This window comes from Taudactylus pleione, unplaced genomic scaffold (genome assembly GCF_031769625.1).
Source record: "Taudactylus pleione unplaced genomic scaffold, aTauple2 ptg000571l, whole genome shotgun sequence".
Taxonomy (NCBI): domain Eukaryota; kingdom Metazoa; phylum Chordata; class Amphibia; order Anura; family Myobatrachidae; genus Taudactylus; species Taudactylus pleione.
In genome coordinates this window covers 3,085,184-3,103,236 of record NW_028284973.1, presented here as the reverse complement: position 1 = coordinate 3,103,236, position 18,053 = coordinate 3,085,184, and the positions used below count along the sequence as shown (strand labels likewise).

Below are 18,053 nucleotides of genomic sequence, written 5' to 3'. Positions count from 1 at the left end.
AAAACAAAAAAGCTAACAATTTCAATAAGAGGGTGGGCGGCTTCCAAAGAGTCAAGAGACCTCCCAACAAGGTAATCAGTATTATAAACCAGCAACTCCCCAAAACTCCACCCCTTACCTCTAATAGGACTACCCAAATCAAACCTTAAAAAGGGGACACGCCTTACATTTTTAACCCTTGCACCTAAATGTATCCTGACACAGCCCAGTAGTTTATATTCCGACAGGCATTTAAAACTCCCTAATGGTTGATATGTGCACTATACCTTACAGACTTAAATGACTTAAACGACTAAAAACTTATCTAAAAATAAACACACGGACAACAGGAGTTGGATTTAAAATTAAAGGTCAAATTTATTTGACATCAGATTATTAACAATTAATAAATTAATTAAATATTGAATTTGGGCTATTGAGTTAGATAATTAGATGTTGCCAATTGAAATTGATTGTGAGCTTAAAGTTAGTATGGTGGCAGACAACAAGGAACGGACACTCCCACAGACACATGCAGACCAAACACATCACTCGTTGGTGTTCAACTCTCCAGAAAAAAGCACGCCCGGACGGGCTGTGTCATTTCCCTGTAGGGTCGTTTTGGCCTATCATTGAACAAGGAGAGCGCACCCATCAAACTTGTCTAATGACTAAAAACACACTACCGTTCTTTCCGCCACAACATACATAGCACAAAACAGGGAGGGAGGGTGGGATTTCCAGAAACAAAGAGGCTGAGTCTATGCATATCAGACCTTATATACCAGCAAGGCCACACCCCCTAGGAATCCTATAGGCTAATTCTAATGTCTGACACTAACAACAAAATTCTTAAGCTGGCCACACACTAGACCAACTTACATCCATCCAGCCAACTAGTTGATTGGTTGGAATGAAAATCTGGTAAGGTATGAAAGCAAATGACATTCAGCAATTTGCTCCCAAACGCTGGAAAATGGACAAAAACTGTTGTTTGAACAAATTGTTTAGATCAAACATTTAACAAACTTGTCTGAACGACCATTTTCATCTGTTTTCTGGTATTTAGGAGCAAATTCCTGATCATCAGTTACTCCCATTCCTTACCAGATTTTCATTCCAACCAATCAACAAGTTGGCTGGTTGGATGTAAGTTGGTCTAGTCTGTGGCCAGCTTTACAGGTATACTGCTACCACAACCACGGGGTTTAACCTGGCTCAGTCAGATTGCACCTGCCTTACGCTGTCCTTCTGTCTTCTTGATGTTAGAACAGGATAATGAACATGTATAAAATCATTTATTTGTTTTTCAAGAATAACATGGAAAACATTATATTTAGAGGGACTGAATTAAGACAAAAATACTTTTTTAATAGAATATTGTACGAAAGTTCATAGCTTTCCCATCGGCCTATCCCTGCTTTTTACACATCTTTTATATAAGGAGACCCAGAAATTAACAAGCACAGAATAAGAAGACCTAGCACACATCATTAAGATGACCGACACAAGCCGCTCCTGTGTAACACTAATTAAATATAAATACATTTGTGCTAAATGTGCTTTTGCATCCTGAGCTTACAGTATATGTGTATGGGTTAATGCACTGTCTACTGTACATTATATCAATATTATACTGTAAGTCATGTTACTGTTGTCACAAAAATGCAAGGGAATCAGCTGATGACATCCTTGATATTATATACAGGCATTAATAGATGTATTAACATTTGTGTATTATATGAATATTACCGACACAACTGTGACTGAGAGAACATTCAGGCTATAGCTAAATGAATGCATTCAAAGCAAGCTGTAACCCAGGGACGTGCAGTCAGAGGAGGCAGGGGAGGCAGAGCCTCATGCTCCCTCCCCTATCATACTCCCTGTCATACTCTCTCCCCTATCATACTCCCTCCCCTATCATACTCCCTGTCATACTCCCTCCCCTATCATACTCCCTGTCATACTCCCTCCCCTATCATACTCCCTGTCATACTCCCTGTCATGCTCCCTCCCCTATCATACTCCCTGTCATGCTCCCTCCCCTATCATACTCCCTGTCATGCTCCCTCCCCTATCATACTCCCTGTCATGCTCCCTCCCCTATCATACTCCCTGTCATACTCCCTCCCCTATCATACTCCATGTCATACTCCCTCCCCTATCATACTCCCTGTCATGCTCCCTCCCCTATCATACTCCCTGTCATACTCCTTCCCCTTTCATACTCCCTGTCATGCTCCTTCCCCTATCATACTCCCTGTCATGCTCCCTCCCCTATCATACTCCCTGTCATGCTCCCTCCCCTATCATACTCCCTGTCATGCTCCCTCCCCTATCATACTCCCTGTCATGCTCCCTCCCCTGTCATGCTCCCTCCCATATCATACTTCCTGTCATACTCCCTGTCATGCACCCTCCCCTATCATACTCCCTGTCATGCTCCCTCCCCTATCATACTCCCTGTCATACTCCTTCCCCTATCATACTCCCTGTCATGCTCCCTCCCCTATCATACTCCCTGTCATGCTCCCTCCCCTATCATACTCCCTGTCATGCTCCCTCCCCTATCATACTCCCTGTCATGCTCCCTCCCCTATCATACTCCCTGTCATGCTCCCTCCCCTATCATACTCCCTGTCATACTCCCTGTCATGCTCCCTCCCCTATCATACTCCCTGTCATGCTCCCTCCCCTATCATACTCCCTCTCATACTCCCTCCCCTATCATACTCCCTCTCATACTCCCTCCCCTATCATACTCCCTGTCATGCTCCCTATCATACTCCCTGTCATACTCCCTCCCCTATCATACTCCCTGTCATGCTCCCTCCCCTATCATACTCCCTCTCATACTCCCTCCCCTATCATACTCCCTATCATACTCCCTGTCATACTCCCTCCCCTATCATACTCCCTGTCATACTCCCTCCCCTATCATACTCCCTCTCATACTCCCTCCCCTATTATACTCCCTGTCATACTCCCTCCCCTATCATACTCCCTGTCATACTCCCTCCCCTATCATACTCCCTGTCATACTCCCTCCCCTATTATACTCCCTGTCACGCTCCCTCCCCTATCATACTCCATGTCATACTCCCTCCCCTATCATACTCCCTGTCATACTCCCTGTCATACTCCCTCCCCTATCATACTCCCTGTCATACTCCCTCCCCTATCATACTCCCTCTCATACTCCCTCCCCTATCATACTCCCTGTCATACTCCCTCCCCTATCATACTCCCTGTCATACTCCCTCCCCTATCATACTCCATGTCATACTCCAGAGTTTTGATATAAAAACTGTTTTTATACATGTGTGCCTCCCCAGCCATTGACCTCACCACGCGTAGCCTCTCTGTAAATTTTTGTACTGTATGGATTGTATGATACTTTCCAGGGAATGCAATGCTATATAACTAAATTACTTGTATAATGGCACTTGACATAAGTTCTAGAACAAACTATAGTTTCGGTGATGAGTCAGACCGCTCCTTAGCAGTGAAAGAGCTAAAATGGTTTATCTCGTTTGTAAGAATTTCATCTTTCCCTAAGTGGGGGGATTGTGCACAAAAGCAGGATTTTCACAGGGGTAGAGACCAATTGGGTATGCCTGTCTGACATGTTTAAATGTAGCAGCCATTTTGCGGGCTGGTCTAAAATGACTCAAGACTCACTAATGTCCAGATACTGACTCAGGCTGCCTTCTCCATCTTTATTTTGCCAAGCAGACTTCACATCCAAGCAGAATTCATGACTCTACAGTCCACTGGGTCGTAAGTGCCTAAAAGATGATCTGGCTTGGGATATCACTGATTCATAGTGAATTGATGAACTGTACTTTCACATTGGTCCACTACACAAAATGGCTGCTTCCATGTGAAATGAGGGGCTCACTGGAGAATGATGGCTTAGTTTCACAGGATGGCCCTACATTTAGCCTATTTTGCTTCTATTACTGTGTTTATACCAGCTACATTGGAAGAATTTTTTGAAAATTTATCTACGTGTCTTTTAAATAAGCTTACTCAGGAACTATTTCTCACCTATTGTTTTTAAATGTTTTTGTTTGTGTATTCTGTTTTTATTAAAGATTCCAAATAACAGCTATACAAAAATAGCATAATACAAACATACATATCAGAACAAAAAAATGAAATAGACATAGACAAATATTGGAATCCAATACAATAGAACAATATTAAAAAATATATAAAAGTAAGGGATCATGGGAGAGAGGGGGGAGGAAGGAGAGGTCACCATATGTGGGGTAAATTGACGTGAGACATATAAGTTTTAAATTCCACAGTGAACTTATATTCCAGCCATAGGAACTAAGTACTGATGAAAGTGGAGGGCTTATCTGTAGAGGATTTTAAAAGGTCTTCCATCGACATGTAGTAATCGATCCTCTGGAACCAATCTTTACGGGTAGGATGGGTGTGGGAATTCCAAAGTAATGGAATAACCGCACGAGCTGCATTGCTAAGATGACGAAGTAAGGATTTCTTGTAGGACCCCAATGAGGTAGGAGAATGATTAAGCAGCCAAAATGTGGGATCAGTAGGTACAGGGACACCTAGAATATGTTGCGAGATGGAAATAACCTCAGACCAAAATTTAGGTAATTGAGGGCAATCCCACCAGATATGTCACAATGACCCAGGAGATGAAAGACATCTCCAACAGGAGCCAGATATCATTGGGTACATAGTATGATGTAAGGAAGGATGCCTATACCACCGGATTAGAATCTTGTATTGAGTTTCCTTGACACTCGTGCAAACAGAGCTACAATGAGTTTTAAGAAATATAGTTTACCATTCTTGTTCTGTGATGGAAACGCCCAGGTCTAATTCCCACCTTTTAGCCCATGAGGGGATAGGAGAGTTCGAATTAGTTAAAAGAGTTTTTCAAATGAGGTGAGCTATCTGCAGAGGTCAGGAAATGACAAACCTGGAGGAATTTCCAGAAGTCAGGATGTGGGATTGTCCATTTTTCTTTCAGTTCAGCAAATTGTTTAACACCCAACTTGTTCACCAACTGGCCGACCCTGAAGAGACCCTCAAGCACCCAAATATGAAAATGCGATAGGTTGAGACCAGAGAGAAAATCCAGGTTAGAAGTAAGAGGGCCAAAGCGTGAGGAAATGTGTTGTAGGTACCGTAGGGATTTCCAAATAGAAAGAGAAGGAGATATAGTTGGATGAGGCATGTTTAGTTTAGGTAAGGAAGGGTAACCAAGGTGTAATTTCTGGGGGAAGTTTCATGAAGCAGCCTTCAAGAGCAACCCATTGCTTAACCTCTCTATATCTAGTCCACTCAAGAATTCTATTAAGGTGTACAGTATGGTAATAAGATTTGATTTCTGGAATATGAAGACCCCCCCCAATTGTTTTGGCCGTGATAAGATGTCACGTCTACGCCGAGGTCTTTTCCGGGACCTTCAAAGAGCGAAACCAGGAATCAGGTAAAAGAATGGGTAAAGTTTGAAAGAGGTAAAGCAATTTGGGAAGGGTATTCATTTTTACCACATTAATTTTCCCAAGTCAAGAAAGCTGCTTCAGAAGCCAATGAGAATAATCCAACAGAATAGAGGGGAGAAATTAGTATTTAAATGTTTTAGTTGTAACCCACTCTTTCACTTAGCTTACTATACTGTACGCATTAAAGGAGATCTCCCCACATGTTCATCATTCCTTCCACTCCTGTGTAATACACCCAGCACCACAAGTCTGTTAAACACACTGTAGTGCCCCGAGTTCATTTTATGCCACACAGAAACCCCTGTTAGCATTATGGCACAGGCTCCTACTTCTGGAAATCCTGCTGTGCTGTAGCTTAGTGATGAGGGTCCTACTTCTGGAAATCCTGCTGTGCTGTAGCTTAGTGATGAGGGTCCTACTTCTGGCAATCTTGCTGTGCTGTAGCTTAGTTATACGGGTCTTACTTCTGGAAATCCTGCTGTGCTGTAGCTTAGTTATACGGGTCCTACTTCTGGAAATCCTGCTGTGCTGTAGCTTAGTGATGCATGTTCTACTTCTGGAAATCCTGCTGTGCTGTAGCTTAGTTATACGGGTCTTAATTCTGGAAATCCTGCTGTGCTGTAGCTTAGTTATACGGGTCTTACTTCTGGAAATCCTGCTGTGCTGTAGCTTAGTTATACGGGTCTTACTTCTGTAAAACCTGCTTGCTGTAGCTTAGTTATACGGGTCTTACTTTCTTGAAATCCTGCTCTGCTGTAGCTTAGTGATGTGGGTCCTACTTCTGGAAATCCTGCTGTGCTGTAGCTTAGTTATACGGGTCCTACTTCTGTAAAACCTGCTGTGCTGTAGCTTAGTTATACGGGTCCTACTTCTGTAAAACCTGCTGTGCTGTAGCTTAGTTATACGGGTCTTACTTCTTGAAATCCTGCTGTGCTGTAGCTTAGTTATACGGGTCTTACTTCTGGAAATCCTGCTGTGCTGTAGCTTAGTTATACGGGTCTTACTTTCTTGAAATCCTGCTCTGCTGTAGCTTAGTGATGTGGGTCCTACTTCTGGAAATCCTGCTGTGCTGTAGCTTAGTTATAAGGGTCCTACTTTCTTGAAATCCTGCTGTGCTGTAGCTTAGTGATGTGGGTCCTACTTCTGGAAATCCTGCTGTGCTGTAGCTTAGTTATATGGGTCTTACTTCTGGAAATCCTGCTGTGCTGTAGCTTAGTTATACGGGTCTTACTTCTGGAAATCCTGTTGTGCTGTAGCTTAGTGATGTGGGTCCTACTTCTGTAAAACCTGCTTGCTGTAGCTTAGTTATACGGGTCTTACTTTCTTGAAATCCTGCTCTGCTGTAGCTTAGTGATGTGGGTCCTACTTCTGGAAATCCTGCTGTGCTGTAGCTTAGTTATAAGGGTCCTACTTTCTTGAAATCCTGCTGTGCTGTAGCTTAGTGATGTGGGTCCTACTTCTGGAAATCCTGCTGTGCTGTAGCTTAGTTATATGGGTCTTACTTCTGGAAATCCTGCTGTGCTGTAGCTTAGTTATACGGGTCTTACTTCTGGAAATCCTGCTGTGCTGTAGCTTAGTGATGTGGGTCCTACTTCTGTAAAACCTGCTGTGCTGTAGCTTAGTTATACGGGTCCTACTTCTTGAAATCCTGCTGTGCTGTAGCTTAGTTATACGGGTCCTACTTTCTTGAAATCCTGCTGTGCTGTAGATTAGTTATACGGGTCCTACTTCTTGAAATCCTGCTGTGCTGTAGCTTAGTTATACAGGTCCTACTTTCTTGAAATCCTGCTGTGCTGTAGCTTAGTTATACAGGTCCTACTTTCTTGAAATCCTGCTGTGCTGTAGCTTAGTTATACAGGTCCTACTTTCTTGAAATCCTGCTGTGCTGTAGCTTAGTGATGTGGGTCCTACTTCTGTAAAACCTGCTGTGCTGTAGCTTAGTCCCATTTTCATTTTCAAATTGCTTTGATACCTGGGAACACACCCAGGGTGGAGTGGGCACTGCTGGCCAGTGAGATAAATATTCCAGTTACGCCGAGGTTAGACGTAAGTTGTAATGTGGAAAGTTTTACAATTCTTTAGGGACTTTTTCCCAACCAGTTTTAAGAAATCTTAGGGTCTTCGGCACAAATATATGGTACCTTTGTAGCGGGGTCCCAAAATTTCTGGGATCTACTGTAACACATTTTATTGGGAAACGCTTTTTTTTTCGGTGTGCTGGAGCCACAAGACCATGACAATGGGAGTATCAAAGCAATGGCAATGCTACAGCTAATTAAACAATAAAATAAAATGAAGGATTACTGTTCTTATCTGTACAATTTTCTACCATGACTCAACAATTCTGTCCTTTTTTTTAAACTAAGACCATAAAAAACAGGTTTTATGGACATCTGTGTTAAAGTACAATGAAGACATCCATTATGGAATCCCCCGCCTGTTGCTAAGGGCACAGATGTTAAGCCCCATGTAATATATTGATCTGAACCTTGTCCCTGCTATGCCTACCTATCATTTTATAGAATGTACTTGATAAATGCTAGCTAGAAGCTCATTGGCTGCTATGGCAACTTCTCCACTTATTAGAAGGTATGACACATTTTCACCTTAATGACTTATCTAACAATCATTCCCATTGGATCTCCACTCCTACTACATACAGAATAATAACTGTAGATTGCCTACACTGTCTTGTAAGTATAATGTTCTCTGCACCGTTCTACTTCTGAGGGACACATATTTAAAACCCCAGACTGTTTTTAGAGGCCAGGCAACAAAAATATACTCTTATGCCCCATATACTTAACATGTGAACTGTTGTATTACCTTCTTGGATTACATATGTGTATATGAATTCAATATCTGGACTTTATTTTTGCAGGTGACATTAAACAGGAGCCAGGGTTGTATCGTGAAGGACCGACCTATCAGAGGAGAGGTTCACTTCAGTTGTGGCAGTTCTTGGTCGCACTCCTTGATGACCCGGCGAATTCCCACTTTATTGCTTGGACAGGCCGAGGCATGGAGTTTAAACTGATTGAGCCAGAGGAGGTGTGTTCATATTTCATTGTAGTATACCTTATTCACGTATATTGTTCTACGTACAGGTCTGTGCAGTTGTTTTATGAGTTTGACCATGACGTCTAAAAGTAATATTCACAGGGTAGGCATGATTACTTTGCCATACATGGTTTCTGAAGCGGTACAGATATGTCCTCTTGCATATTTGCTGTTTGTGCGGCAAGTCGCGCCATGCATGGCGCAAGTCGCGCACGGTAATGTAAGTTGCGTCAGCACCCGCGACTCCATAGGATTGCATGGTGCGAACGCAATGTGCGGCATGGCGTACCGTGGCATATGTTTCTGCGGCTAATCGCATGGCGCGATGCGTGTGCACGTTTGCAGCGTGAGCGGCACAGATGCAAGAGGACACATCTGAATGCAGATTTGGTTCACTAGAGGAACTTTTTATGAGCCATTTATCATTTGCTTAGATAGGTCTGGAGAACCATTGTCTTTGGTTTTATAAAAAATAAAAGTCTTTTCAACAAATAAGTTATCGGATATTGACAGAAGGCTGCCCCCTGCTGGCTCATTACCATTGTTTGGCTCACTCACTCCTGGCATTTGCAAAATGGGAATTCTGCAGAAGTTAATACACATAAGGACTTTACTCTGAAATATTTGTTATATTACAAAAAAAATAAAATAATGGGCTCTTTCTTTATAAAGTGGTCCACAGAATGTCTGTAGTAAATAAAAGGTACCACAACCAATAGGAACAAATCTGTCATTTGCTTTCATTTTCTAAACGGTTATTACAATCTCACAGCTAATAATTGCCGCATATTTTATTTGCAGTTACTTGTGCAAAGGTTTTCAGAAAGGCACCACTTTTTTTAGTATATGGTTTCTTTAAACATAAAAAGTAATTCTATTAATGGGGTTTATTTTCTGACTACAATGCACTTCAGTATTGCCTACAAAGTAATGTACAGTATAATGCCGGCACTTTGATAAACAGGTCTCGTCTGCATTTTATATTCCAACCGAATTTTGTTTAAATAAATGATGACTGGAGAAGTGAGAGCTTATCATCGTCTGAGTGCTTCATGTAAAAAATAATGACTAATAAATCTTTGCATTATTGTTGTGCATTTTAAAACTGGAATCACAAGGTCTTGTAGTTATTTAAATTCTATTTTTAAGCACTGAGTGTACGGAAAGTGATAGGTTAGAATGTTTGTATTGCAGACTTGGAGCCTCTTCAAGGATTCACTCGTTGTGAGATACGTCTGCACTAAATTTGCTGCCAGTGTTGTTGTTGGTTAGTTTATAGTATTTATGAAGCACAAACCGATTTCGACACACACATGCACAAAATTGAGAGGTTGTACCACCAGTGGCGTCCCTCCCCGCGGTGTCACCTGGTGCGGGGAGGGATGGTACAAAGGGGGCGTGGCCACACGGGAAGGGGCGTGACCTCACGGCCGATTCCCCATGGACCCATTATTGCAGGGGGGGGGACAGGGGGAGTGGCAGAGGTGCGGACTGCCCTATGTTCCAGCCGGCTCCCCCACAGTTGTCAGGAGCCGGGTACTGCACTTATTTTACAGTGCAGTACCCGGCTCCTGTCACTGAGGGGGAGTCTGCACCTTGTTGTCACCCCTTGGCGGGTGACACAACCGGGTGCGGCTCGCACCCCCCTTGTGATGCCACGGTGTACCACAAACAGATCACAAACTATAATATACACAATAGTCCCTGCCCAAGTGAACTTACAATCTAAAAGCGAATGGGTGAAACATAAAGGGTGGGATGGAGGAAGGGGAGAAATGCAGTCCAACCCCCAAAAATGCGTTTGACCGCATTTCTCATATGTACCAAGCCCTGGAATGCGATGCACTTGGTTGCGGTGAGTAACGCCATTTTCCTGATGGTGTTACCGATAGAAGCCAATGGGCTTCTATCGGGAGAGTACTGATAGAGGAATCCAATCTGATCCCTCCCAGCACCCCCCGCGGCGCTGCGTCCTTCTGTGCCTGGGCAGAAGGATGCCGGAAGGACTTCTGGGTCATAGATCTGGAAGCCCCTCCATCGCAAAGGCCGCTCTTACCGTCAGAGCGGTCCTTTGTGTTGATCGTTATGCACACCGGCATTACCAGCGGCGGTATGCCTGCGAAGACCGGTGGAATGCATCGCATCCCGCCTGCGATGCGTCATGCATCCCGCCCCAAAATGTAAGGTGGAAATTTATTGAGGAGGGGATTTGTGATGCGTAATGTTTGGTGAAAGAATGGAATATAATCAGGTAAATGGGTAGCAAATAGGAGTTGATTGCATAGGGTGGCATAAGGGGAAGCTGAGAGGATGACGAATAATATTCAATAATGAGTAAAGTAAGGGCTGATTCAGACCCACCCGCGAGCGCATAGTGCTCGCAAGCGGGTCGATGGTCGGCCAGTGCGCAAGCGCCAGCTCAGGAGCGACTGAGAACTTCACTCGCTCCGGGGCTCACTACAAAACGGGGCGGCTGACGGTGTTGATCGACAGCTCGCCACGTTTTGTAGGCGGGGAGGAGGGGTGGCTGGACAAACGGAGGCATTCCCGCAGGAACGTCTGCCGTTTGTGGGCGGCCCTACTGACATCATTCGTGATGTCAGTAGTGAACTTCCTGCTCTATTAGAGCAGGAAGTTCACTCGGGCTTGCGGGAACCGAGACCCTACCACAAGGGTCTCGTCGCAAGCCTGATGGTCGCGATAATCGCGACCATTGTCAAGACGCTCGCAAAAGCTGAGGGTGCTCATCCACAGCTATGGGAGGCCTGGAGGCTTTTTTTTTCTTTTCAAATCCGCCCTGATTCAGAGTGAGCGCTCGCAAATAGCGAGCGCCTCTGAATCAGGCCCTAAGTTATAAAAGAAAAACGAGAGACTGTAGGAAAAAAAACAAATAAACAATGATTGTTCCATTTTTTTAGTCCTAATGAGGTCTGTGTACAGTTTAGTTTTATATTATGAATTTTTAAATACATATTTAAAATGTTTTCATTATTTGTTGCCGCTGTTGGCACGCCAGTCACCCCAAATGATTTACTTTAATAAGTCTCCACCTCTAAGCGAAACGGTTCGTTCAACAAGAGATGTCATTGTAACCAGATGGAAAGATCAGATTCCCGGACTAAGCAATTATATTTGGATTGCTAGATGATGATGCTACAGAGACACTATCTGCGTTTTGGGGCTCATTCAGACTTATAAGTTAAGCAAAAATAAAAGGAGTAACTGCAGTGGGACAAACATATAAGGTACAGAGATTATTTAGATTTTGGAGGGCATTGTCCAGGCTCAAATCTAAGTTGCAATTGCAGTGTAAAAGTAGAGTCGGCCAGTATTTGTGGGCTACATGCTAAGCAGCCAGTATTTACCCTGCATGCAAAAATAAATAGATGTATTTGTACCCCTTGCAGCATAACATGGTTTTTCCACCTGCAAAGTTGTTCCTTTTATATTATATATATTATATTTATATTCATAAACTATAGCGAGTGAGTGACCATCACTAGACGTATTGTGTTAAATACATATATAACACATTGTGCTTATTGTCATAGGTGGCACGGCGATGGGGTATTCAGAAGAACCGACCAGCTATGAACTATGATAAGCTCAGCCGCTCCCTGCGCTATTATTACGAGAAGGGAATTATGCAGAAGGTGAGGCATCAACTTTATCTATCGATGTATTAGAATCGATTGGCTAGTTTTCAGAGACATTTGTACCACTGGTGCCAGCCTGTACCCATATACCGTTTTCATTTTTAATTTATTTTTTATTCAGGCTTTCCTGGTCTTTTTAGAATTCCCTGTTATTTAAGTAGAAATACACTTACATTTATATAATGCCTGTTACTGTGTTAGGTCTTTTTCCATTGGTGAGTATGGCTAATTATTTTAATTGTATTGTGTCAAAGAAATCAGGAAATGCCAGTTCTTTTATTGAAACTAAAAACAATCTAGAGAAAACGTGTCTTGTGTGCCAAACTCCGTATGCCAGGTGTCGTCACCCGCATCCATGAATCAGGGGAAGGTATTTTGTTAGCATAATGATCACTGAATTTATATTTTTGTTCTAGAAGTAGTAATTCCTGTCCATTACCCAACAGTGCAGATGTATTGTGTGTTTTTTGTTTTTTTGGGGGTGTGTGGGGGGAAGCAATCGGGAAGCCGACTGCCTATATACCGGCAGCCGGCTTCCCGACTGTCTTATCCCGGCAAGGGTGAAATGCCGGGTGTCTGGATATAGACGCCCGCATTTCCCCGACGCCGGGAGACCGGCTCCCGGCATCACGATTGTAGTGATGCCGGGCGCCGCGAGCGGACAGCTGCGGGGGGGGAGGGTTAGGTTTAGGGCTCCCGGGGGGGACTTAGGGTTAGGCTAGGGGGAGGGAGGGTTAGGCACCCCCCCGGGGGACTTAGGTTTAGGCAGCGGGGAAGGGGGTGGTTAGGGTTAGGCACTTAGAGGGGGGATTAGGGTTAGGCACTTGGGGGGGAAGTTAGGGTTAGGCACCCCTAAGAGGGTTAAGGTTAGGGGGGTTAGGTTAGTGGATACTTACCTATCCACGATCGGGATTTCCAGCGCTGTCGGGCTTCCGCTGCGTCGCACTCTGCACCTGTCGGGCTGACGCTGACGGGAATCAAACCGCCGGCCATGCGGCTGACGATATATCATACCCATTCCGTGGGGGGTTGTTGGTTCTTAATTCTACTACTTATTATGATGCTGCCTTGTTCCCTTTCCTCGTATCACCTGTGTAATTTAACCTTAATGATATTCATTGACTTTGCTCAGGGCATAGCAGGCATAGATGTATCGGGATGTAGTTATGATGCCGCCGGTCCCAATACCTACACTGAAATCCCGATAAGGGACTTAAGATAGGCGTCCAAATACCGACGCCTATCTTAATCCCAACGCCGAAGGACGTCAGACCGAACGAGGCAAGTCCGGGGCACCCTTAGCATTAGCCATGCGCTGGGGGGGGGGGGGGGAGTAGGTTTAGGGAGCGTAGCAGGGTTAGGTTTTGGGGCGGGGAGGTTAGGGTTAGGCACCCCTCTTGGGGAGGGTTTGGGTTAGGCACCACTGGGGTGGAGGTTAGGGTTAGGCACTAAGAGGGATGGTTAGGTTTAGGCACTAAAGGTGAGGGTTAGGGTGCGGGGTGAGGAGGGTAAGGGTTAGGCTACAAGAAGGGAGGGTTAAAGGGGGGAAGGGGGGAGGGTAAGTATACTAACCCGACCCCTGTCGGGATACCAACCATCGGGATGTTGCTGTCGGTATTCTGACAGGAGGCATCACGACAGCCGGCATTACATACCCATTCCGATGTATCTGCTTAGTCGGTTGGTTACACCTGTCTTCATGGAGTGCCTTAGTTACAGAAAGTTTAGGTCTCCAGCCATAGTGTGACTGGATTAAGCGAATCTAAGGTTCATTTAGAAATGTAAAATTTTCCAAATTACTTGAGATAATCTAATTACAGCTTTCTGAGTTGTTGTCTGGTTTAGAGTTCAGGTGACACCTTAGACTGGCGTTGGGAGTAAGATTTACTACAGCAGCTGTCATCCACTCCTCTAAATAAACTCTCTAGTGCAGCCTACTCACAGAAGCTACGTTTCCCTTGTTTGTACATTTACAATTCTCCTCTGCTCCTTCTCAGCATTATTGGGTATGAAAGGAGCAGTGCGGCAAAATTTAAAACATGTCTCCTGCCTTGAATATTTTTTTATTGAAACACAACTTCTCCCCCAGATGGTAGGACCATAGTAACAGCCGTCCAGTCATCGATGTAGGTACAGATGGACACTGTATTTTTCTCTAGAAGTCTGAAAGCTCTTTTGGTTTGGTTTTGTGTCTGTTGTACTTTCCTCACAGAAGGGCTGCTGCAGAGTTGATTGCGAGCCAGCCGTAATTGTCCACACACTGCATGCCTGGAATAAAATGCATGTATTTTCCCGAATGCAAATTTGTACGCCTCTCTGTATGCCTGGTCCTCATCACCTGTGCCCACATTTACTTTGGCACTCCCTTCATTGTACCTCGCCCCAATACCATTTAGCTATGCTCCTTCGGATGCGACGAGGGTTGCATCGCCCATACTTGCAGTTCACTCGGTTTCAGAGCTGACGCTTTGTGAGAACATGCAAGATACGTCCGTATGATTCACTTGTGTTAACCTCCGCACCAGCCCCTTAGTAACAAATGTTCTGCCCTCCTTTACCATGCTTGTGAATTCATGTTGTGCCTGAAGGGTACAGATGTTCTGAGGCACCAGCAAAGTATCTTCATGTGATTTAGCTTCTACTGGTTGGTGTAGGACAACTTTCATTAAAAGTATAGTCTGGAGATCAGTTTAGCGTTTTCAGTGGTTGTTACCACCTTGGAAGATGGAGGCCATAGAGAATTGGTGCAATTACTTTTTTTTCTTCTTCTCGTTTTAAGGTCGCCGGCGAGAGATACGTGTACAAGTTTGTATGCGATCCAGAAGCTCTTTTCTCCATGGCATTTCCGGACAATCAGCGACCGTTATTGAAAACGGACATGGAGCGGCACATTAATGAAGAAGACACAGTACCGCTGTCCCATTTTGACGAAAATATTCCCTACATGCCGGACGGCGGCTACTGTAATAGTCATCCATACAATGAAGGATACGTTTACTAAACGATAAAGACATAAAACGCTGAGGATCGTTTCCACTTTTCTTCGAAAGAACCAAGAAAAGCAAAATATACTTTTTTTATATATATACATATATATATATATATATATATTTAGTAGTTCATAAATTGGCTTTTCCTGTTGCATATCTACAATGGTCTGCCGCGGACAGAGCACTTTATTTGTGGGACAGGGGATGAAATGTAAACAATGTATGTAATAGGACAAGAAAAAGATGGACATAATATTCCTTTTATGCTTGGGAAGGGAACTTAAAGCTTATGGTACATCGTTACTAAGTCATGTCAATTTTCCTTTTTTTTTTTTTTTCCCCGTTTAAGATCTCATAATATATTCTACATTCTTTTTTCTACAAACACAGGGTACAGTTAATTTTTATTGTATAAATAACTATTTGTTTTAATTTTAGGATTTTTTTTTTTGTATTTATTTTTTTTTCTGATTGAAATATTTCAAAGAACCCAGAAAATGATTACATATTTTTTTTTTGTAGCTTATATTTGTTTCTTTTTAATATTTTGTTCTGATATGAGTTGCCGCATGGAGTAGTTGCAAAGAAATTCTGGTGGCTGGGCAAAAAGCCTGGTTGCTGTTTGAAATACCAATCAATCCTTAATGTAAGTTGCTGTATGTGGATGGGCTACCGTATTCACAACTTTCGCAAATGCAGAACAATTATTTGCTGTATACATAGTTATTCCTCACTGAGAAAATACCCGCACACCAGACTCAAGGTCTTGCCTGCGTGAAAGACTGGGTGAAGGACAGAGAAGCTGCCTATCCAGGATGTGTGTAATAAATTCAGTCATCTCCAGTCCTAAAATCTTGTAAGGGTTTGGGTCTCTGCAGCCATTGTTCTCCACCATATCCTGTCAAACTAGACTACAGTGTCTTAGTCCAGATAATTAAGCAGAACCATTCGCAAAATGCTATGTGGGTAGGTGACCCAATCAAACTGGAGGGTTGCCCAAAAATGGTCGTTTGAACTGTCAGTGAATTAGGTATTAAAGTCCAATACAACATCAAACATCTTAACTACTTCTAGAATAACATTAAAGAAGACCGTTGCCCAAGCCTTAACTTAGGTGGACCCCCTAATACTACATATTAGGACAATCTGCAGGTGGCACTTGCCTACGATACGTCATTCTCCCGATCCACCAAGCCTTCAACTATCCAGGGCACATCCCCTGTAGCCTTCATAGTTTTGTTTCAATCAAACTTGCCGTGGCATCCCTCGGACATGAACTGCCCAGTGCATGATCATGTGAAGTGAACAGTGAGAGGGTTCCTGTGACTTATTTTTAATCAAGTAATCGTGGTGGTATACCATAGACCTCTTCTGGACCATTGAAAGGGTTGGAGTCCCTAGTGGATCGGGAGAACAAGGCGTTTCAGATTTCATCAGAAAATGGTGAACTCCACCCAAAACTAATTTTCAAGCTTTGGGTGGACTTTTAAATCCCCCTCCCCCCCAAAAAAAAATATACTAAAATTTACATATACATTTTTGAAGGTTAAAAGTTACATTTTTAGGCAACTTGTTTTTGTGACTTTAGGCGAACTCCACCCAAAACTAATTTTCAAGCTTTGGGTGGAGTTTTAACCCCCCCCCCCTCCCAAAATATAATAAAAATTACATTTTTGAAGATTACAAGATACATTTTTAGGTAACTTGTTTTTGTGACAAAAAACAAAAAGAAGTACAACGCACAGCCTTCAAAGCTTATTGAATAAAGATGTCCTTGTAAGTATTAATGATGGTAGATTAAAAAAAAAATACACTATGAATAAGTTATTTAATCAATAGGAATTAACTGTACTCGGTCATATGATGTTATGCTGTTTGGCTACAGCACGCACTCTTTGGGAAGAAAACAACTATCCAATACACTAAATAGCTACTTTAGTCATTTTTAGACACATGACCCATTAATATGCATTAATGCCTTTTACTGCTGTGTTATGTTCATAACATGTATAAATGCTAGAAAAAAAATGCTTCTGCTGCTGTATATTTTCTGTACTACTCTCTTGGATGCTAGATTTATTATAAGGTCATTATACGCAATGCTGTAACTACAGGTAGCGTTTCAGGACAAAGTAGATGACTCAAATCATTTATTGCTTAAGACATAGCTTAGCTGCACTGCAATCAACTAGTACGCATCAACAAATGACTGGTAAGCGTCTGCTTGTGTGGGAAGCTCAGCGGGATCTTTTATAACACAAAATACGAAGTTGTCTATTAACGAACTGTTAGGAGGCAAATTTTGAAGCTGATATATTGACTGGTTCTGCTGCCACCCGCTTTGGATGCTTAATGTAAATGAAAAGCAAATATGATTGGGAGAATCTTTAAGGTTACATTTATGACATTTTGTTTTATTTTTAAGAAAATACCTGTACAGAAAGAATATGTATTGAAAATGTATGGGAACGATATGAATTGTGTGATTTTTTTTTTTTTCCTAGTTTTTGTGTTTTGTTTTATCTTCATTTTTTTCCCAGGCAAGATTGCAGTTCACCTATAAGTGAAAATACTGATGCACTCCTAATTTTTTTTTTTTGACAAAAAATCTCTCCATTGGCACCGTGGAACGGAAAGCTACAAATCGCGCAAAGGCTGATTCTGATGAATGTATTTGCGCTAATGGGATTTTTAACCTGCCGATTGACCAAACTTTATGCAGGATTTGTTCGAAATTTACTAAACACTTTGTCATTCAATTAAAAAAAAATATTGTATACAACCTTCATGCATTTGTAGATGATTTGTAAGCTGTTGCGTCTATCAATACATGCAGCTGAGTTTCGCTCATGGTTTTATTGCATAAGTTCCATTTG

General features: G+C 42.8%; 1 protein-coding gene across 4 annotated transcripts in view; it reads left to right on the top strand.

The window, feature by feature from the left end:
* ETV1 (ETS variant transcription factor 1) overlaps positions 1 to 15,523 on the top strand; it is a 75,890-nt gene extending 60,367 nt beyond the window's left edge. For all 4 annotated transcript variants that reach the window (XM_088453100.1, XM_088453097.1, XM_088453098.1 and 1 more), the window contains 3 exons: positions 8,353 to 8,522; positions 12,083 to 12,184; positions 14,967 to 15,523. In XM_088453100.1, the coding sequence (XP_088309226.1) occupies positions 8,353 to 8,522; positions 12,083 to 12,184; positions 14,967 to 15,188 (494 nt within the window). In that variant the 3' untranslated portion in view covers positions 15,189 to 15,523. The remainder of the gene's footprint in view (positions 1 to 8,352; positions 8,523 to 12,082; positions 12,185 to 14,966) is intronic.
* Positions 15,524 to 18,053: the final 2,530 nt, after the last annotated feature.